This window comes from Dryobates pubescens, chromosome 25 (assembly GCF_014839835.1).
Source record: "Dryobates pubescens isolate bDryPub1 chromosome 25, bDryPub1.pri, whole genome shotgun sequence".
Classification (NCBI taxonomy): Eukaryota; Metazoa; Chordata; class Aves; order Piciformes; family Picidae; genus Dryobates; species Dryobates pubescens.
Window position 1 is genome coordinate 14222811 of NC_071636.1, and position 21201 is coordinate 14244011.

General features: G+C 41.5%; 1 protein-coding gene across 3 annotated transcripts in view; it reads left to right on the forward strand.

The window, feature by feature from the left end:
- LOC104309702 (protein HIRA) overlaps nucleotides 1–19952 on the forward strand; it is a 37518-nt gene extending 17566 nt beyond the window's left edge. For 2 of the 3 annotated variants that reach the window (XM_054173033.1, XM_054173034.1), the window contains exons 10-25: nucleotides 101–171; nucleotides 2395–2500; nucleotides 4057–4284; nucleotides 5616–5701; nucleotides 6173–6367; nucleotides 7774–7944; nucleotides 9503–9707; nucleotides 10524–10628; nucleotides 12085–12233; nucleotides 12941–13102; nucleotides 13769–13827; nucleotides 15840–15945; nucleotides 16344–16466; nucleotides 17581–17744; nucleotides 18664–18752; nucleotides 19337–19952. In XM_054173033.1, the coding sequence (XP_054029008.1) occupies nucleotides 101–171; nucleotides 2395–2500; nucleotides 4057–4284; nucleotides 5616–5701; nucleotides 6173–6367; nucleotides 7774–7944; nucleotides 9503–9707; nucleotides 10524–10628; nucleotides 12085–12233; nucleotides 12941–13102; nucleotides 13769–13827; nucleotides 15840–15945; nucleotides 16344–16466; nucleotides 17581–17744; nucleotides 18664–18752; nucleotides 19337–19453 (2136 nt within the window). In that variant the 3' untranslated portion in view covers nucleotides 19454–19952. The remainder of the gene's footprint in view (nucleotides 1–100; nucleotides 172–2394; nucleotides 2501–4056; nucleotides 4285–5615; nucleotides 5702–6172; nucleotides 6368–7773; nucleotides 7945–9502; nucleotides 9708–10523; nucleotides 10629–12084; nucleotides 12234–12940; nucleotides 13103–13768; nucleotides 13828–15839; nucleotides 15946–16343; nucleotides 16467–17580; nucleotides 17745–18663; nucleotides 18753–19336) is intronic. The other variant, XM_054173035.1, reaches the window with a different exon arrangement.
- Nucleotides 19953–21201: the final 1249 nt, after the last annotated feature.

A 21201-nucleotide genomic window follows, 5' to 3' on the forward strand; every position in this document is an offset into this window, starting at 1 on the left:
TGATCAGATCCTGTTTGGTGAACAAGAGAGTGGTAATGTGGTGATATCTGTGGTCACATAGGGCTTCTAAATTTCTGAGTGTTGTTTCTTCTGTTTTCAGCTCACATGTCTGAAACGACCCTTAGTTGTCATACATGAGCTGTTTGACAAGTCCATCATGGACATCTCCTGGTAAGTCGATTTCTGCTGTTTGTTAATCAACTTTAGGTACACAGCTGAGCTGGAAATACCTTAGAGCACTGCAGATTGTAGCTGTTGCAGTTGGTTCCTGAAGGTTTGGGGTTTGCTGCAGCATCTCAAGGGGTAAAATTAGATGATCACTTGAGATTGTATAACATTTAAAACTGAATGAAAACATAGAACCTGGTGCAGTAAAATACCTGTGGAATGAGTTCCCACTTGCTACAATTCTCTGAATTTATTTTCATAGGACGTGTGTTTTATAATACAATGTGGTGGACTTGGTGAGTTTTCTGTGCATTGTATCTGTGGAAAGTTATTGCACTGTACAGTTAGGATAAATTCAGGTGAACTTTCGAAGCCAATCATTTCTTTGTGCCTTAGGACACAATATACCAAAAGAAAAGAAAAAAAAAGTGATGTATGAAAAATAAAACCAACCAGTAAATGCAATAATTGCTTTTGGGTTTAATAAGAATGCAGCTACACATTATTGCAGCACTGTGTGAAGGGTGTAAATTGCTCTGTGTTGAAGAGTTGCAGAGGCTGAACATGTGGTAAGTCTCAGAGAAAGGCTAATGAACCTATTACACCCAACCACACCCCACCCACCAGCCACAGGGCACAGCAGAAGGACAAGTGCTGAGCTTTCCCAGGACATCTCTACTGATATGGGTTGGACAACCCACCTTTCCCACAGCCTGCTGTACCAAATGTTGTTTTCCTCTTCCTGCAGTTAGTGCCACTCTCTCCAATCCTGCTTTTTTTTCCTGAGGCCTGGTCATAAAAATACAGAAGATAATAGTTCTTCATTCACTATAAGACTTAAATAACAAGGGAGAAATAACTATGTAAATGGTATTAAAAATGCTCTGCACCATGCATCAGCTGATTTACAGTTAAGGGTTCTGTGTAGGAAAAGGCTATTTTCTCATGAGAGGCAGACAGCTGCCTCCATGTTATCTTAATTCTAGTGTGTCCTAATTTTGGAAGTTCTACCTTAACTAAAGCAATCTTGGTGATTTAATACTGTAAATTTTAAAGCTTACAATTGTATAACTTCCTGTTTTCTCTGTGCCATGTGGATTTTGCCATAAAGCTCAGTGGAGCATGATGGAGTTCTCAAAACCAAACCATTTTTCTTTCCATTTATACATGAAGGGTAGAAAGTGGAATATTTCATGAGACACGCTGCTATTGTTATAGCACAATAGCTTTGAATAGTTTTGTTTTCTTGTAGTGCCTTTTTAGTTCTCCATCTGCAAAGAGCTGGTTAACAATTGCAGTTTCTGAGGAAATGGTTTTGGGGAGTATCTGAGAGACAAAGGATCACCAGGAAGCTTGCTATTTTATATCCTGTTTCCAGATTGAAATGTATGGCTGAAGTGTCAATAATATGGAGTGTTCCCAGAAACATGGTTCATTCTGGAAACAAACAGAGTGCATTCAGAGAAATCTGATACCATTATCCTGTTAGAGCTGTCTTGTTTCTGTTTTAGACTTAGATCCTTCTTCATAATAGCTGAATGTGATTACATTTTCATGGAACAATTGCTTGGATCCAGAAGAGAATAGGAGCTCAGCAATTTTGTCTGCTAAGCAAAGAGAAACCTAAACAAGATTTTATCATTTTCTGACTTGGAGTAATGTTGGTTAACCTAGTTAGACAGTGCTGAGGCTAACTTCTCTGGATGTGATGCTATCAGGGCAACAGCTGCCACACAAAAAAAAGATGATTTCAAAGAGCTATAGCCATGGTGATGTGTGTAATGTATTTTAAGCCTTGCTGGACTAACTTGGATGGGAACTCTGCATGCTTCCCTTTCCTCTTCTGTGCTCTGTAAGAAGTCATCTCTAAACCTCTGTGCTGCTGTCTCTGATCTCTGTGATTGGTTTGGCAGTCAAAACTCAAGTACTATTTTTTTTTCAAGTGTGCATTGATAGGTTATATGTAGAAGGCTTTCATTTCACTGAGACTACAATTGGTAGTTTCTTCTGTCTCTTCTACCAAGAAAAACCTGTTGAGCCTCCAAAGGAATATCAAGCTCCTGCTGTCCTTACCCTGTCTCCTTGCTGCCCCACTTCTTTAGTTCCATCAGCAGTTGCTGTGATAATGCATCTTATGCTAAGATTTTTATTGAGTAACTTATTGTATTGCACCTTTGCATCAATGAAAAGAAACTGAAAACAAAGATGGACCTTTATTTCCTTCAGGACTCTTAATGGACTTGGTATCCTGGTGTGTTCCATGGATGGATCTGTGGCATTTCTAGACTTTTCCCAGGATGAACTTGGAGATCCACTCAGCGAGGAGGAAAAGGTACAGTAACTACAGAGAGAATCTGTGATTATAGTTAAGGGGTGTATTGTATCAATTAAAATATTGGACTCCTTAGAGAAGTATGTGGTGACTGACATTCCATATCACAGAAGAATGTGTTCTTGTCTGCTTTCAAATCAGTAAAAAAAGAGCAGTCAAGAAATAATTTCTGATACTAGTTTCTATTCTGGAAAGTCTGTTTGGAAAACATCCACTTGCTTACACGTCACTGTACCTTTTAAGTAATTATTTGGCCAAGGAAACAAGGAAGGGTTGCTTCAAAACACTTCAGCAAAATTAGTCTTTGTCTTGCAGGTCTTTTTAAACTGATTACTCTTGGCTGGTTTTTCGTCTCATTGCCATTAACAACTAAAGCTTTGAATTCCAATTATTTCACATATTGATTTTGTGTTAGCTGAAAGTATTGAAAATAAATAAATATGTAGTGGATAAATGATTGCCATTCTTTAGGCCTAGCCAGCAACAAAACACCACGTGGCCTGTAGCTCACTCCTCCCTCCTGGTGGGATGGGGAGGAGGAAATAGAACAAAAGGCTCCTGGACTGAGACAAGGACAGGGAGGGATCACTCACCAGCTACGGTTACAGGCAAAGTGGACTCCACTAGGGTTAAAAACTGTCAGTTTAGTTCATTGCCAATCAAATCAGAGTAGGATAATGAGAGATACAACCAAATTTTGAAAACACCTTTTTTTCCCTATCCCTCCTTCTTCTGGGGCTCAGCTTCACTCCTGAATTCTCTACCTTCTCCTATCCAGTGGTGCAGGGGTTGGGAACTGAGGTTGGGAACTGGGGTTGGGATCGGATCATCACATGTTGTCTCTGCCACTCCTTCCTTCTCAAGATTAGGACTCCTCACACTCTTCCACTGCTCCAGTGTGGGGCCCCCTCCCATGGGAGACAGTCCTCTATGAACATCTCCAACATATGTCATTCTTATGGGCCTCCAGTTCTTCATGAATGGCTCCAGCATGAGTCCCTTCCACATGGTACAGTCCTCCCAGTGATGGACTGTTCCAGCACAGGCTTCCTTTAGAGCCGTGACCTTCTGTGCACACAACCACCTGCTCCAGCATGGGGTCCTCCACAGGCTGCAGTTGGGCATCTGCTTCACTGTTAACCTCCATGGGCTGCAGAGGAATCTCTGTGCTGGTGCACCTCCCACCCTCCTTCCGCAGTAACCTTCATGTCCACATAGGTATTTCACATCGCACTCCTCCCCCTGCTGCAGACTTTCCTCCTCTGCATTATCACAGAGGCACTACCACTGTCCAGCAATTGGCTCAGCCTTGGCCAGAAGCAGGTCTGACTCAGAGCTGGGGAAGCTTCTAGCAGCTTCTCAGAAGAGCCACTGCTGTAACCCTTCACCCACTACTAGAACTGCCACAGAACCCCACCAGAGGTGTAAAAATTACACAGAGGGCATTTACATTTTATGGATTCCATGAGATTTGTGTGTTTGCATTACCTGGGGATAGATGGTGTGCTAGCAGTTATAGTTACTCTTTTTGTGTGATCCATTTTTAACACTCACAGAGCAACATTCATCAGTCCACCTATGGAAAAAGCTTGGCAATAATGACTGAAGCTCAGTTGTCTACCACCATAATTGAAAATCCCGAGATGCTCAAGTATCAACAGAGACAGCAACAGCAGCAGGTGGAACAGAAGAATGCATCCATCAGGGAGGCATCTGGGACTGCAACAGCAGCTCCCAAAGTGGCAAGCATGGTTAATGGGGAGAGTTTGGAGGATATCCGAAAGGTAGGTGTCCTTGGATAATCACTTTGTAGTGGCAAGTACTAAGCTGATAAATATCAAAACTACTTATGATAAATTCCTGCTTCCTTATTTGTGTTGAAATGCACCTTTCTAACCTGTGAATTGTCCAGCTGACATTCCTGGCACTGGTTGAAAAGTTAAAATGCTTTTAAGCAGAAGGAAGTCTGTGGAATAGAACTGGTGGATGTATCTATATCTGCCCTGGTGAGATCACGACTGGAATACTGTGTCCAGTTTTGGGCTCCCCAATTCAAAAGAGACAGGGATCTGCTGCAGAGAGTCCAACAAAGAGCTACAAGGATGACTGGGGGGATTTGAACATCTCTCCTGTGCAGAAAGACTGAGAGACCTGGGACTGTTTAGTCTGGAGAGGAGAAGGCAAGAGAGGGAATGTTATCAACATCTGTAAATACCTGAGAATGACAAGATGAAGGTGCCAAGCTCTTTCTGATGGTGCCCAGTGACAGGATGAGGGACAGAGCGTACAAGCTAGAACACAGGAGGTTCCACCTCAACATGAGGAGACACTTCTATATGGTGAGGGTGATGGAGCCCTGGAGTAGGCTGCTCAGAGAGATTGTGGACTCTCCTTCTCTGGAGACATTCAAAACCCACCTGGATGTGTTCCTGTGTGACCTGCCCTGGGTGATCCTGCTCTTGCAGGGGGCTTGGACTGGATGATCTTCTGAGGTCCCTTCCAACCCCTAACATTCTGTTATGTGTGCTAAATTCTCAGTGTTGATAACAAGCAGAACTGCCCTTCAGTTTCTCATTTGAAGGAGACTGAAAGCATTATTTAATTCTCTCCCAAGCACAGAAGGCAAATTTTAATGAAGGATTCAATACACACAGCTGAGAACGTTTCAGGCTTGACTCTCTGATGTGGAGAACAGATTCCATTCTCCATAAATGACTTTTCTACAGATGGATAGACCCTGAATTGGAAATGCATGTGTCTAAATCAAAAAGAATGTATGTTATGATGCAGCCTGAGAGCAGTAATCAGAACCAGAATTCTGTTGTACTTTGCACTATATAACCTTCTACTTCAAACCCACCTATTATTGGTAAAAAAAAAACATCATGTGGTAGGATCAAAATAATTCTTCTAGTAACAATTTAAATTGTTTACACAGTAATAGCATGAACCAAAGAGAGAAAATATGGGGAAAGACCTATGTTAACAGATTCTTGATTGAGGAACATCTTCTGATACTCTTATTCTTGTCAACTGGGGGGGAGGGAATCAAAAAAGCAAGAGAAAAGGCATTTCCTATTTATCAGCAATGACAATGGCATAAATTTTCCAACAGAATCTCTTAAAAAAACAAGTTGAAACACGAACAGCAGATGGCCGGAGAAGGATCACACCTCTCTGCATAGCTCAGCTGGACACTGGGTATGTTTGGAAGCTGTCTTTAAAATCTTTCTGTACTTTTTTACCTTTTTTTTTCTTTGGTACCTGCAGTGAACTCAGAATTCTGATTTATTTTAATCTTCTGGTCTCTGAAAGCACTTGCTGGCAGTACCTTGTGTATACTTAGGGAATACAGTTTCAGCCTATGTTATCTTATCTGTAAGATCTCACTTTCAATAAATACTCATAGATAATGAGAATTAACCTTACAGGTGAGTGAGCAATGCTCTAATGTATGGCAGGCTCATTTCTGCATTAACACAGGCCTTAGCATCCTTTGTATGCGAGAAATGACTCTGGGAAGTTGGGTGTTCGTGGCTTGTTCAGGTAGTGTCTGCATGAGGAGAAGGGAATAAACAGTTCAGTTAGGATGATTCATTTTCAAGTCTTTTCAGGTATTTTGAGAAATGTTTTCAAAGAAATACATATTTATGGTTTGTCTTTTTTGTTTAGGGATTTTTCTACAGCATTTTTCAATAGTATCCCAATATCTGGATCTCTGTCTGGCTCAATGATGTCTTCTCAAAGTAACCAGCAGCTCATGTCATTAGATTCTAACGCAGCAAATTCCCTTAATACTTCTAAGCCTTCTGTAGAGCCAACAGCAGCTAGTATAAAACCAACAGATGATGCAGCCAATAAAGATGGGTCAGTATTTGCAGTTTCTTCACTTTTATGACTCTGTTCATTATTTTTAATTATTTTTGTTTTCAATTCTGTAATCAAGCAATTATTCAAGTGGTTTCTTTACTGCAAAACTTCCATATCATTCCTGCAAACATTGATTTTGATTAGTATTTGGATCCTTTAAATAGTGATAAATGAATCAAATCCATATGCATAGTCCTGGAAGTGAACTTCAGTGCAATGAGGTACACAGTCGATTGCTGTTGCTCTAACACATTGACCTGTTTATAGATTACTGAGTTGCTATTAGTAAATAGCAGAAGGGTTTCTGGCAATAAAAGTAATGAAGCCTATTTTCCATCAAATTCTGTCCTGTGTCTTGTATATCTCCTCTCTCCAGGCATGGTAATACTTCTTCCCTGTGGAACAGCCCCCATCAGAGCACGATGACATTGACTTGTTAATGTAGATATGCCAGTGTGTCTTTCAGATTAATTATGGCAGAATACAGCTAAACTACTTGTTCTTTCCCTCAAACACTGACTTGGTTTCTTTTCCTCAGTGTGTGTGTGGTTTTTTTGTTGTTTGTTTGGTTGGTTTTTTCTTCTTTTTTTTATAGCATTCATAAAAGCACAATGTCATTGGAACCTCTACCACTCCATCAAATTTAGTTGAAATTGGCTAGAGAGTAAAAAATGAGTGAGCAGACGATGAGAAATTATTGAGTTGAAACTGTTAAGTCTCCTTTTCTGTGGAAATTTGACTTATAAGAGCTTTTTAGTACAAACATTAGTTATCTTAGAGCCATTCTTTCTTTCAATTCATTCAGAGAATGAATTGAAAAATCTCTAAAGTAAACAGCTATTCAAACAACAGATCCCTGGAATGCTGTAGTGTGGGAAAAACACATTCCTGTGCCTTAGAGTTATGCTTGGAAAGGCCTAATAATTCATTTGAATTCTGCAACAACAAAATTGAAACCTGGAATGAATCTTTTTATCCCAACTTGTTTGATAACCAGAGGAATATAATCTGATAATGGAAAGCATGTGGGAAGCTGAACAAGGAGCAAACCCAGTAACTCTCCAGTTCTCATTTAAAATAGTGGTCCTTTCCCTTTGGGTGCATAAGTACTATCAGGAAGTATCATTTAATTCCTGAATTAAAAAATATATATATAATGAATAAATTAGGGTCTTTTGACCTACATATATTTACATAGCCACATGAAGTTCTGAGATACATCATAAACTGGTTTTGAGAGTAGGCAAAGCTTGCTGATGTGTGAAAGAGGAAAAAGCATCTTGTAATTCCTGGTTTGCAATATTGTTTCTAGCCAGTGTAATGAATGCTACCTAGTTCTGAGTAGGGCAGGTTACCAGTACTAAATTTCGTTCAATCCTTGTTTTCCTGTCTCTTATTGACAGTCTAAATGCTACCTCTGCCTCAGCTGCTCCTCCTGCATCGTCTTCCTCTGTGTTGACAACTCCATCGAAGATTGAACCCATGAAAGCATTTGACTCTAGATTTACAGAGCGATCCAAAGCCACCTCAGGGACTGCTGTTGTCACAAATACAAATCAGACTGTTGTGGACAGGTGAGACAGGGGAAAGTAACTCGGAATTAAAATGCTGATTGTCTTCATTGTGGATGTCATGGTGCTGTGGCACTCTAGAAATTGTCTTGGGTCTCTTCCATGACTGGAAGGGAGGAGACAACTGCAAATAGGTGAATTCTTTGCTAGGGTAATGCCTTTGTACATGACTGGAAGGAAGGAGACAACTGCAAATAGGTGAATTCTTTGCTAGGATAATGCCTTTGTACATTTGTCTCTGGCATTTGGGATCAAGCAGGTTCTTCAAAATATTCTGAGTTCAAACTCTTGTTAGCAGGGACTGTGCATGCACATACCTCCTTGTGTGGCTGCATGCGTCTGTGCTCCTTAGAAGACAAAAATAGTCAGCCTATATCTCTGTACCAGAGTGAGATTTACTTCAAGATAAATTACCATACGTGTCTGCAGATTGCCTATCATCATAATAGCTGCAGTTGTATTTCACTTGTATGCCTTAAAGGCATGCAGAGAAGATACTTTGATTTTAAGGAGTTTTGGCTCTGAATGCACATGGTTTTGAAATGAAAGCTGCAAGCCTTTGTTTTGTGACAGAGTGTGTTATGGCATAAGTGTTCCTCCTTCACCAAAACAAAGGACAGAAAAAAATAGAATAGCAGTCTCAAGAAGAGAAAGAAGTGGGTAGTTCCCCAGTTATCAATAAAATGTGGTTTTACTTAATACCTCAATGTTTTTATGTCAAAGGGTTTCACCATATGATGCAGAAGAAAGATGTGTTAAATTGATCATTTCTAATGGGTGCGTGGAGATGGATCGAAGTGTTTTATTTGACATAATTCAAATGCCGAAGGGAAAAGGTTTGGGTTATACCAGGGACGAGTGGATATGGAAAAAGTGGCAAAACACTGGGAGTTAATAATCAGCCACTGGAGGGAATGGGAAGAGTGTGATTAAATGACCTGGTTTAGGGTATAATGGTTAACAAAAGAGTTCACAGAGTATTTCACTTTGTTTTCTTTAGTTATATTGTGTTCTTGAAATGGAAAATGCAGCAGTGAGGTCGTTTGTATGGTTTGCAGATATGCATCTTACTTACAGTAGTCAGAAGTGAATAGAACAACTTTGGGGGATAGACAAGAGGATGACAAATGAAGTTCTGCATGAGTAAGCAGAAAGTGTCGTGTCTGTTGGGGGGGAAGTGAACTTCTCTTGCGTCTTACAGAGTGCTGAATTATTTATATCAACCCAGAGAAAGAGATCTGATTGTAATGGAGCTGAATGCTAAAAATAAAGCTGTTATTTACAGCTTCATCCAGTTATTAACTACTAGTTTGATTAGGGTTTTTTTTTAAAGGAGAGACTGTATCTGATCAGCTTACATATATATTGCACATTGTATTTCTGCAGAGGGTTTGCTGTACCTCTTCAGCTTCCACCTCTTGCCTTTGTGTGTTTTGAAATACACTCAAACGAGGCGGAGAATGTATCTTTGTTGCTGCGAGAATGCAGCACGTAGCATATGCAGCAGCTTTTGGAATCAGCTTTTTACATAATGTGAAATGTGTGTTTTTCACTTGCTCAGACTGAAGGATCAGAATTTAATTAAAGATAATAAGCCCAAGGATATTCTGGAGAGCAGCAGTGACAGTGAAGAGAAGATTCCAGCTGCTAAGCCACTCAGCGCACCCAAACGGAAACTGGAACTTGAGGGAGAAACAGTAGAAAAGAAGAAAAAAGGAAGGCCCCGAAAAGACTCCAGGCTCGTTCCAGTAACTTTAACTGTTCAGGTGAAAGAAATGAGATTCACTGTGGCTTTCAGTGTTCATTTAATAAAGCCATTCCCATGTTGACTTGCTCCGTCAAGTCAGGGAAACAAGGGTAGTGTTAATCCCCCAGAATCTGTATCCATCCCTCCTTTTGCTTCTAAAGTTATTGTTTTTAGAGTTGAAGGTTATAAAGAGCAGATGCACACAGTGTGGCAATGTGTCCATCCTTTACAGAAGTGTGTAGTGACTTCTTAAATGGTACCAGCATGCTAAGTAGTGATAACCTGCCAAATAGCTATGGAATAAAATGAAACACCAGCGAGTTTTGTTGTTCTTTAATGGAGAGTGACCCAAGCACAAGAGAATGACTTGGATATAGTAACTGAAATGGTTCTGAGTTTCCTAGGATCCATAAAGTAGTGAGCTGCAGTGGAGTTTCCATCATTTTAGGGAACACAGCTCCCTCTGTTTTCACTCTTCAGAACTTATATTTTCCATGCAGTATACCAGCATCTCCATTAATTAGTTGCAGCTGGAAAAGGGTGGGATATACATGTATTAAAAAAAGAAGACTCCTTCTAGTTTGTTTTGGGATTTTTTGTTCTTGGCAGCTATACTTAAAAGCTTGTACTAATGCAACTAATTGGAAAAAGATCAATATTTGCAGTTGGCATTATTTGGAATTAACCCTTCTCTTTCAAATCTGTCTGTATTCTAGAATATCTCTGGTTGTAACAGTTTTTAATTGAAAGTGTTAACTCCTTTTGCAATTCTCATGTCTTTTTTTCTTCCTTTTATCTTTTTTTTTTTTTCCCTGTTTTGTTTTGTTTTTTCCAGTCCCAAGCTGCACTGGCCTCTGAGAAGGATGCTGCTTGCATCTCTGCACCAGCATTAGCACTTAAACTGCCAACCCCAATCCCACAGAAATCGTTTACTTTGCAAGTAAGTGGACTATAAGGGGAAAGAAAAAAGTTTAATACGTAAAAAAATTTAAGTTCTGCTTTTTGGTTTGGGTTTTTTTTTTCAGTATTCTTAGATTATTCAGCTCCTTAGATAAATTAATGTCAGAATATGTGTATTTGTTCAAACAAGATCGTAGAATGGTATGGGTTGGAAGGGACCTCCAAAGGTCATCCAGTCAAACCCCTCTGCAGTGAGCAGGGACATTCTGCACTAGATAAGTTACTCAGAGCCTTGTTGAGCCTGACCTTGAATATCTCCCAGGCTGGGGCCTCACCTACCTCCCTGGGCAGCCACTCCGTCAGGTCCATGTCCTTCCTGTGCTGAAGGCTCAGGAACTGGATGTAGTACTCCAGGTGAGGTCTCACCAGAGCAGAGTAGAGTGGCAGAATCCCCACTCTCTGTGGGGCTCTGTTTACAGTGCTGCTTTTGATGCAGCTCGGGATGCCATTGGCCTCCTGAGCTGCAAGCACACACTGTTGGCTCGCATCCAGCTTCTCATCCACCAGCACCCAAAATTCCTTTTCTGCAGGGCTGCTCTCAATGTCATCATCCCCAGCCTGGATTGATATTTAGGATTGCCCCAACCTAGGTGCAGGACCTTGCACTTTGCCTTGTTGAACCTCATGAGATTCTCCTTAGTCCACCTCTCCACCCTGTCCAGATCCCTCTGGATGAGATCCTGTCCTTCAGACTTAACAGCTGTGCCACTTAGCTTGGCATCAATCTGCAGACTTGCTGAGGTTGCCTCAATCTCCCTGTCAATATCTCTTAAGAATTTGTCTATATTGTGAAAGTTAATGGCAAATTGGATAAAAATAGCACACTTCTCAACTAGCTAAACTTCAGAGAGATACCTCTGGTTCTGCAGTCCCTCCTCCTGGTTAACCCAACTACGTCATAAAGATAAGAGTCTCTGATGGGAGTAACTGCTGCATTGTTAAGAGCTGTGTTGGTAGTATACTGCTGAAGAGGAAAAAAACAAGTATTTTCAGAGCTCTCTGGAGATGCTTCATTCACATCTACAGAGACTGGCAAGTAGTATTGCTTTAGGTATTTAGGAAAAGTTCTCTCTGTGTTTAGGCTGTGGTAGTCTGTTTCTAATTGCAAGATTGTAGGGAGACTGAGCACATCTAGACTTGATCTGGTGCCCTTAATTAGGAGGCACCCTTAATTAGGAGGCACAGACTAGCACAACCTTTTTTTATTCCTATGCTTCAAATAAAAATACATTATTTATGTTCTAGCCAAGACTGCTTTTCAGAGGTCTGCTTCTTTTTGAAGTACCACAGAAAGTTTTGAAGCCACTTTAAAAAGAGAACGCCATACTTAAATCTAGCCTTAAAGACAACATTGGTTTACATCTAATATTGCTTGCTGCTTTTTTTGAGTAGTTCTTTTTCCTCTTCCAAAATTCATCTTGTTTTTTATATTTCAGGTAAGTTCAGATCCATCTATGTACCTTGAAGTGGAGAATGAAATGACCACAGTGGGAGGATCAAAGCTGAGCAGGTTAAAGTGTAATCGAGAAGGAAAGGAATGGGAGACAGTCCTCACCAGTCGAATTCTCACTGCAGCAGGAAGCTGGTAAGAGAGGATGTTTTGGAAGATGAGGGTTTTAAAGGCCAGAAGACATTATTAGGGATACCAAAATGCACTTCACAGAAAGCTATTGGCTCCTAACCCCCAATCTTTACAAAGAAGTAGAGGGTTTAAAGCTATTTTAATCTACACATCTAAAGAAGTTGATTAACTGGATCACTTCTGTTGGAGATTTTAGTGCTGCTTTGGGCATGGCTCAAGATGTCTTATTTCTCTTCCAGCTATTTTCCCCTTTTAGTTATTTATTTTCCCCTTTAGTTATTTATTTCCCCCTTTCTCACCTTGCTTAGTTCCAACCTAAGAGTTTTAAAGTGTACATCTGAAGCCTGAGCCATGTTCAGATCTGAAGAAGGACTTGCATATACCAAAAAGCCTTACTGTCATTTGCAGCTATGCCCCTTGGTATGATAAAAGATACTATCTTCTGCCTGGAAACCTTCTCTTGCTATCTCCTTACACCATCACAGTCCTCATCAACTGAAGGAGGCATGGAATACACCTATATTTGTATAAAATGGTTAGGTTTTGACCTTTCCTTTTGGCACCCAGGATTTTTTAAAAGCTGTAGTATTTACCTTTTGGAAAGTTAGCCCAAGCTGTATGCTAACTTAAATGAGTCTGGCCTTCTGCTGCTTGCATTTGACCAAATGTGTTTCTTTCTGCCTTGTTGGTTTTTGTTTGTCTTTTTTTAGTGAGATTGTAAGTGTAGCCTGTGAGAAAAGAACCTTATCGGTATTTTCAGCTTGTGGTCGTCGCCTTCTTCCTCCTATAGTATTGAATACACCCATTTCCACCCTACATTGCACAGGTTCTTACATCATGGCTCTCACCACTGCTGCTACGCTCTCTGTTTGGTAAGTAAGCTGTTTGGGATGAGTTTTGTAGGTAGCTGTTGTGTCAATGCAGTTCTGTTGAAACTTGCACTTAAACCACAACAGATCTGAGCACAAGTCCATTTTGGATGTAATACAGAGTTATCTGGGCAAGACATGACTCCCATTTCTTCTCTGTTCTGGAACAGTCCATAATATTGATTTTGACTCTAGAAGGAAGATAAAAGATCAGCTAGAAGTTACTAGTTTAACAGGTTCCCTTGGATAGATTTGTCATGTGTATAGAATGGATTGAGGGGGCAGAAAGAAGAAATATGGCAACTTCCAGCTCCCATCATACTTAGCCAATAAAATATATGAGTTTAAGTACATGCTGCAGCCATCTTTAAGATACCAAGAGAAAAACTGCAGTATTGTTTATGGTTGTTGAATTTAATCTGTCTCCTACAGTTCAATGCTTCTGTAGGAGTTATTTGCATCCTCAGTGTTTGCTTAGCTGTAGCCAGGTTTCCTGATAAGAAGCCATAGAAGTTGTCCTCTGCTATTGACTTTTGCTGTAAAGGGTTTGAGTTTACCAAAATAATTTTGTTGAAGCCACAAAACAAACAAACAATAAACCAAACCACCAAATGTTTTGGAGCTTTCAGTTGTTTCTAAACTGCAGACTTGTCCTTTTGTGTTTTTCAGGGATGTTCACAAGCAGAGAGCCGTTGTTAGAGATGAGTCTTTGCAAACAATATTTTCAGGTAATAAAAAAAGGGTCATTTAGTTACAACCTTTCAGCCCACTTGTACCCACTAGTGCCTGTTAGGAATATGCTGACATTTCACAAAACTCAAAAAGCCTAATCAAATAATTTTCCTTCATTGTTGTGTAACAAAGGGAAGTCATTTGCAGTGTTGAAATACAGTAGAAATAACTGAGGTGGTAATATCCATGGGTAACTGACTTGTACAAGATACTGTGGGCTTGCATCTGAATGTGAAAATGCAGTGTTGTGATGACCACAAATTAAGTATTGAATGTACTTCTGCTCTTACAGCAGTTTCTCTGTGTGCTTTGCATATTATCTAAATGAACAGCAGCTGATTATCTTCTGATTCATTATTGCAAACCCTTCCATTTTTAGAATTGCCAGTATCTGGTATTGACCAAATTCATAGTATCATAGTATAGTATCATAGTATCAGTCAGGGTTGGAAGGGACCACAAGGATCATCTAGTTCCAACCCCCCCTGCCATGGGCAGGGACACCCCACACTAGATCAGGCTGGCCAGAGCCTCATCCAGCCTGGTCTTAAACACCTCCACGGATGGCGCCCCAACCACCTCCCTGGACAACCCATTCCAGGGCTTCACCACTCTCATGGTGAAGAACTTCCTCCTCACATCCAGCCTGAATCTCCCCACCTCCAGCTTCATTCCATTCCCCCTAGTCCTATCACTGCCTGATATCCTGAGAAGTCCCTCCCCAGCCTTCTTGTAGGCCCCCTTCAGATACTGGAAGGCCACAATTAGGTCACGTTGGAGCCTTCTTTTCTCCAGACTGAACAGCCCCAGCTCCTTCAGTCTGTCCTCACAGGAGAGGTGCTCCAGCCCTCTGATCATCCTCGTAGCCCTTCTCTGGACACGCTCCAGCACAGCCATATCCTTCTTGTAATAGGGGCTCCAGAACTGGAGGCAGTACTCCAGCTGGGGTCTCACCAGAGCTGAGTAGAGGGGGCGAATCACCTCCCTTGACCTGCTGGCCACACTTCTCTTGATGCAGCCCAGGATCTGATTGGCTTTCTGGGCTGCAAGTGCACACTGAGAGCTCATGTTGAGCTTCTCGTCCACCAGCACCCCCAAGTCTCTCTCCTCAGGGCTGCTTTCCAGCCAGTCACTCCCCAGCCTGGGATTGCCTCGACCCAGATGCAGGACCCTGCACTTGGTCTTGTTGAACCTCATGAGGTTGGCTTGTGCCCGCCTCTCCAGCCTGTCAAGGTCCCTCTGGATGGCACCCCTTCCCTCCAGCCTGTCTGCTGCACCACACATTATTATCAAGAAAGCACCATCTCAGAAAATATGGGCTTTAATTTTAGCTTGAACTTATGCTAACCAAACAGTGCTAACCAAAACTACCTAAAGTAGTTGTGGTACCAATTTACAGATATCTTCATTAGATGTTGCATGCACAGACTCTGGGCTTGGAATATGCTGAGGCATGAGAGACTCCAACTATCCCATTTATACTGCATTCATGGAGAGCATTCCTTTCAAAGTATGCTTTCTGGGAACTTCACTAGGAAAAGCAAGAAAAAAGCTTCTCGGAGAAGACGCAGCAGAGAATTGCTGAAGATTGCCCCCTGGATATGTAGCGAATAATGCTCCTGTTCTGTATAAGCTGCAGCATCAAGAGTGATGTATTTTGTAAAAGAGTGATTTTAATGCCACTGTGTTCAGCCTGATGCTTACAGAATCATAGAATGTTAGGGGGTTGAAAGGGATCTTGAAAGATCATCCAGTCCAACCCCCCTGTCACAGCACGATCACCTAGGGCAGGTCACACAGGAATGCATCCAGGCAGGTTTTGAATGTCTCCATAGAAGGAGACCCCACAGCCTCCCTGGGCAACCTATCAGTCCTTCAGAATAATGTTGACTGAACCCTTTTCTATTGGTTGCTGTGTCTGATAATTAATGGTGGATAGCAGTTTTTTACCATTATGAATGTTATGCAGGACTCCAAAAGAAATACTTTGGTCTGATTCAACTTGCAGGAAGTGATGCAACTGTCTCTCAGATCTTGCTGACACAGCATGGCATACCTGTAATGAGCATGTCTGACGGCAAGGCATACTGTTTTAATCCTTCTCTTTCTACATGGTAAGTTAGTTATTGTTTCCTGCTTTTACAACTTAGCTGAACTGCCATGGATTCTGATTTCCTGTTTCACTCTATAGTTGGAGGGTTAGTCTGAGTAACATCACATCCCAAGTTTAATTTTTGCTCTGGTTCACTATTGTATGTTTAGGCTGTATTATATATAATTAATGTTGGGAACTTTGGGAGTGGAAGGGTCATTTCCATGACAGCACAAGCAGAATTTGGTCTTGGAGTGAGAATAGTTGGGGGCAATGGAATTCCTGAGCACCTTGGTGATAGTTTTTGTTTGTTAGTTATCTGTGAAAATACAAGTGGGGATTTGAGGTAGAACAAACCTGGATCCCCTGCTCTCCTCAAACTTGATTTTTGTCTGTTTGCCTTTTAATTTTTTTTCCCAGGAATCTTGTTTCAGACAAACAGGACTCTCTAGCACAATGTGCAGACTTCAGGAATAGTTTACCATCCCAAGAAGCCATGCTGTGTTCCGGGCCCTTAGCTGTAATACAGGGACGAACATCAAAGTACGCACTGCCTTGCTTCATTTGATCACCAGCTTTGTCTTTTTCTTGTTTTCCTCTGATTTATGTGTGTGTTTGACTCACTGACTTAATTCTGAAGGTACTAAATGGCTCCAAAATTCAGTAGCTCAGACAGTGTTTTGTGGGCTGTTTGTTTTAAACCTTTAGAAATGTATAGGTTATAATGTTAATGTTACGTTGAGATTATGGGAGGCAGGAAAGCATGCTCTGAATTTGACTTCAAGGCATGGGGTAAAGTATTTCACAATTCTGTGCATGTCATATTTATGATAGAATACCAGGTTGGAAGGGACCTCAAGGCTTATTAGCTAAACAATTCAGTTTAGATAATTTCTTACATTTTAATTTTTCACCTACCAGCCTTCTGGGGTAGGCCTACAAATTTTGAGTAGTTCAGTTGTCATCAAGGGATCTATTCTCTTCCAGTATCTGAAGGGATCCTACAGGAAGGCTGCAGAGGAACTTTTTGTAAGTGTAGCTAGCAACAGGACAAGGGGGAATGGTTTGAAGCTGAGGGAGAGTAGGGCCAGACTGGGTCTTAGGAAAAAGTTCTTCAGTATGTGGGTGGTGACACTCTGGAATGGGCTGCCCAGGGAGGTCATGGATGCCTTCTCCCTGGGGGTGTGCAAGGCCAGGTTGAATGAGGCCTTGAGCAGCTGAGTCTAGTTGAGAGGCATCCCTGCCTCATGGCAGGAGGTTGGAGTAGATTGCCCATTGGAATGGGCTGCCTGGGGAGGTGGTGGAGTCGCCGTCATTGGAGGTGTTCAGGAGGAGACTTGATGGGGTGCTTGGTGCCATGGGTTAGTTGTTTAGGTGGTGTTGGATTGGTTGATGGGTTGGACGTGATGATCTTGAAGGTCTCTTCCAACCCGGTCTATTCTATTCTATTCTGTTCCTGAGGTCCCTTCCAACATAAGCCATTCTGTGATATATGATATGATTCTATGATGTGATGGGGAAGGCAGTTTGCTATGAAGTGCTGCTTTTGTCATTAAAAACTTGAACTCTGGGAGCACTGAAAGATAAAGGTGGAATAACGTGTGTGTTCCTTAACGTTCCAGCCTTAAAACCAGACACTAATTCTTTGGTTTTGTAGTTCAGGAAGGCAAGCTGCAAGATTGTTCTCCATGCCTCATTTAGTGCAACAAGAAACAACACTTGCATACCTGGAGAACCAGATAGCAGCAGCACTTACGCTACAATCCAGTCACGAATATCGCCACTGGCTCCTTATCTATGCACGGTACCTAGTTAATGAAGGTGAGGCCTGCCACGCTCTGGTGCTTCTTTGCAGCTCTGATGGACTTGTGAGAAATGCTCTGTTCGTGTCGTGTGTGTGTATGATTGCACTTAACGTTCTCCTCTTAGCACTTAAGCTTCTGGACTCAGTGTTTACTTAAAACCAAAACAAACTGCTCAAGTGCCTGTGCTCCCTTCAGTGCTCGGCTCTCGGGAATCTTGTGTCACACGGAGTGTGAACAGATCGTGGTCTGGGGAAACAGTGCCATCTGTGGACTTCACAGTTCCATTGGCCTGGAAACTGTGTGGTATTACGAAAGTTTTTCTTTTAAAATGACATGAATTAAACTCTGTTATAAGCTCTTCTGCTGAGGGTTTGAGAGACTCCTCATTTAGTGTTTTCCTGTTTCAGAAGGGTGCCAACTTTATTTAATTTTTTACTACTGACTTCATTTTGTTCAGTTTCATATTTTGCCACTAAATGCAGCCTAACAACTTTTTCCACTTCACTGGTTTTCATTTTGTGGCTTTCCAACTCTTATCATACCTCTTTCATATTAATTCTCTGGCTGTCGAAGTCTGTCAGTTTTTCCAGTATTTGTCTTTATGTTTTTTTAACAGCTGTTGTATTTGTGGGAGACAGAAGTGAGGCTCAGATCAGGGCAGCACTTAAACTGGAGGATCTACTTCATTTTTTTTCTCCCTTTTGTAGATCATTATTAGTTGTGTTTTTGAGAACATAAACCAATTGAGAACTCTAAAATAAATCCTTTGAAAATCATCTTATCTGTTGTTTAGAAGAATAATATCAAAAAATCAATGCTTTGCACTTTATTCTGGATATTTGCAACTCTTTCCTGAATGTCATCAGTTGTGCTGTGGAGTAGTTCTCTGTAGTGAACTGCTTATGAATGTGCTTTTGTTTTCTGGTGATATTCAGGGTTTGAATATCGTTTGAGAGAATTATGCAAGGATTTACTGGGTCCAGTCCATTACTCAGCTGGAAGTCAGTGGGAATCAACAGTTATGGTAAGTCCTGATAATAAAGAATGAGGCAGAGTTTCCCATGGAAACTGCAGAATGTGGGTAGACAATAGGACATAAAATAGGATTTAATTTAGTGGCAAAAAAGCAGCCACAAATTATTTTTGCTGCTCCTGGAACCCTTTCCATACTCTGCTCTGATCTCATAAGCAGGTTTCCTCCCATGGCACCTGTGTTCCTTTCCTGTGACATTGTAGACAAATTCTTAGTGCCACAGTCTGGGCTCTGGTCCTGTCTTGAGTATCATGCAGATGGAGCTGAGCTGCCCATTCAGGCCTCCCCTTTCCTCAAACAGGAACTTTGGAATAGTGACATGCTTATGAAATGTCTTCCCTTCTCCAGAACATGCCTGGAGTCTGTGACTGCAGAGTCTGCACCAGCTTCATGAGTATAGAACTGTGAAGACAATTTTTAGTCCAGCAGTCACGTAAGCAAAGAAAGAAGATAAAATCCACAGCCCTCTCCAGGCAGGCAGGAAGGCAGGAATGTTAATCAGCTCTGTCAGATGTATTTATGGTATCAAACAACACATTCTGAGGATGCTTCTGTGGTTGTTTTTTTTTTCCCAGGGTTTACGAAAGAGAGAACTATTGAAAGAGCTTCTCCCTGTTATTGGACAGAACCTTCGTTTCCAGAGGCTTTTCACAGAGTATCAAGAGCAGCTAGACATCTTGAGAGACAAGTAGCATTGCCCCAGATTTTCCCTGCGGGGCCTGGTCTGAGAGAAACTGCTGGACAGCATTAACCAGAGACAGAAGAGGAGGGAAAGCCCGGTCGGTGGGGACACTCCTGAAGAGCGCAGTGCCGTAAGGGTCCCAGATGCTTCAGGAGTGACCTGCTTTAGTTTTTAAAGAAGCTCACAAGTGGATTCATGAAAACAACGAGCGGATGAGCTAGACAGTTTCCCCAGTGAAACGTCACCATCGAAGCTGTGGCCTCTGTTTCTATGGAAAGTCGTGGATATATACTTCAGGGGGGGGTCCTTTTGGATCTGGATCTCATTTTAATATCAAAACTAGCTGAGAACTGGTTGTGGGGTTTCTTGGATGTCCTGTGAAAAGCACAGTACTTCAGAGTACACTGAACAGCATATTTAACCCTGTTTAGGGGTTTTTTTGCCTGAGGATTTATTGAGGCTCAACACTATATTCAATTAGATGAATGAGCCAAGTTAAAAAAAAAAAAAAAAAAAAAGAAAGAAATTTCATAAATATTAAGGCATTATGCAGCCAATAGACTCTTTCCTGTGAATATAAAAATAAGAATAATAAGAGGCTGTTCTAACACATGGACTATTTTTGTACTAGAATTTGCTAACTTGTGATATGGAATTTTATTTGGCCGATAATCAGGCTCTCTACAAAGTCATCTTGTAGGAAATTTAACTCTTAATGACAAAAGCTATGTTTCAAAATAATTCTACCAAATTAACATGTCATCATCTGGTTTTTAATTTTTAAATGTTTGTAAAAGGCATTTGGGGCTGGGGGGTGGGGGGGGTCGGGGCAGGGGTGGGGAGGGAGTACAACGGGGTGGCTCTTTTTGTAAGTACAGAAATAAATGAACATTGCATTGGTTTAAAAAACACAAAATCAAAAAACATGGTCTTGAATTATTGCAAAGGGCTCAGGGCATCTCCAGCAATGTCAGTGCAGGCTGAATCATGTTAACGTGCCTAGAAATAAATAACACTGTTTGGATGATCTTTCCTCTGAAAACATGATCAGACCCTAGGCCAGCTAACAAGTCTTCTCTTGGATCCACAACTCGGCTGAGGGAGCAGGAGCAGGAGCTGTGTGGGAGTGCTCATTATTCTCAGGGCAGCACAAAGCAAAATGGGCTCCCCTGACTGCTGTCACAAGTGCTAGGGCACCCCAAGAAGAAGTGAGCTTTGGGCAGTTATAGACAGGTTCCTTGTGTGGCATTTTGTGATAACAAAATAGTGCTGGTGCCCTGCCAGTTCACCTGTGGAGTGGTTTTGGAATTCCACTGCAACCACATCAGTCAACTTGTTTTCTTTCCCAGCACCAAGCCTGCTTCAGGAAAGAAGCACATGTACATGTATGTGTTAGCGCTTACAGGACCTAAATATTCAGGTGTGCCTCCATTTATTGCCTTACTTTGAGATGTTTTTGAGTAAGAAAATTAGTATTGAAATTACAAAGTGTATTTGAACCCTTATAAAAGGGCTGTTGCTCCCCTAAACTTTTAGCAGAAACAATGTACTTCATCCTCAGCCAGAACAAGGCCTAGCTGTGCTACTGTGGACTTCGGCTAAAGGGGACTGACCCCCTTCAGAGAGGTGGCTCTGTGGTTATATGGTTGTCTGGATCCTAGAGGGAGGGATGTGTTCTTTAAGGCAACAAACCCCCATGTTTGGAGGTCTTTGTTGTCGCCTACATTCAACTGGCAGACCAAATGGATGCTGGATTAC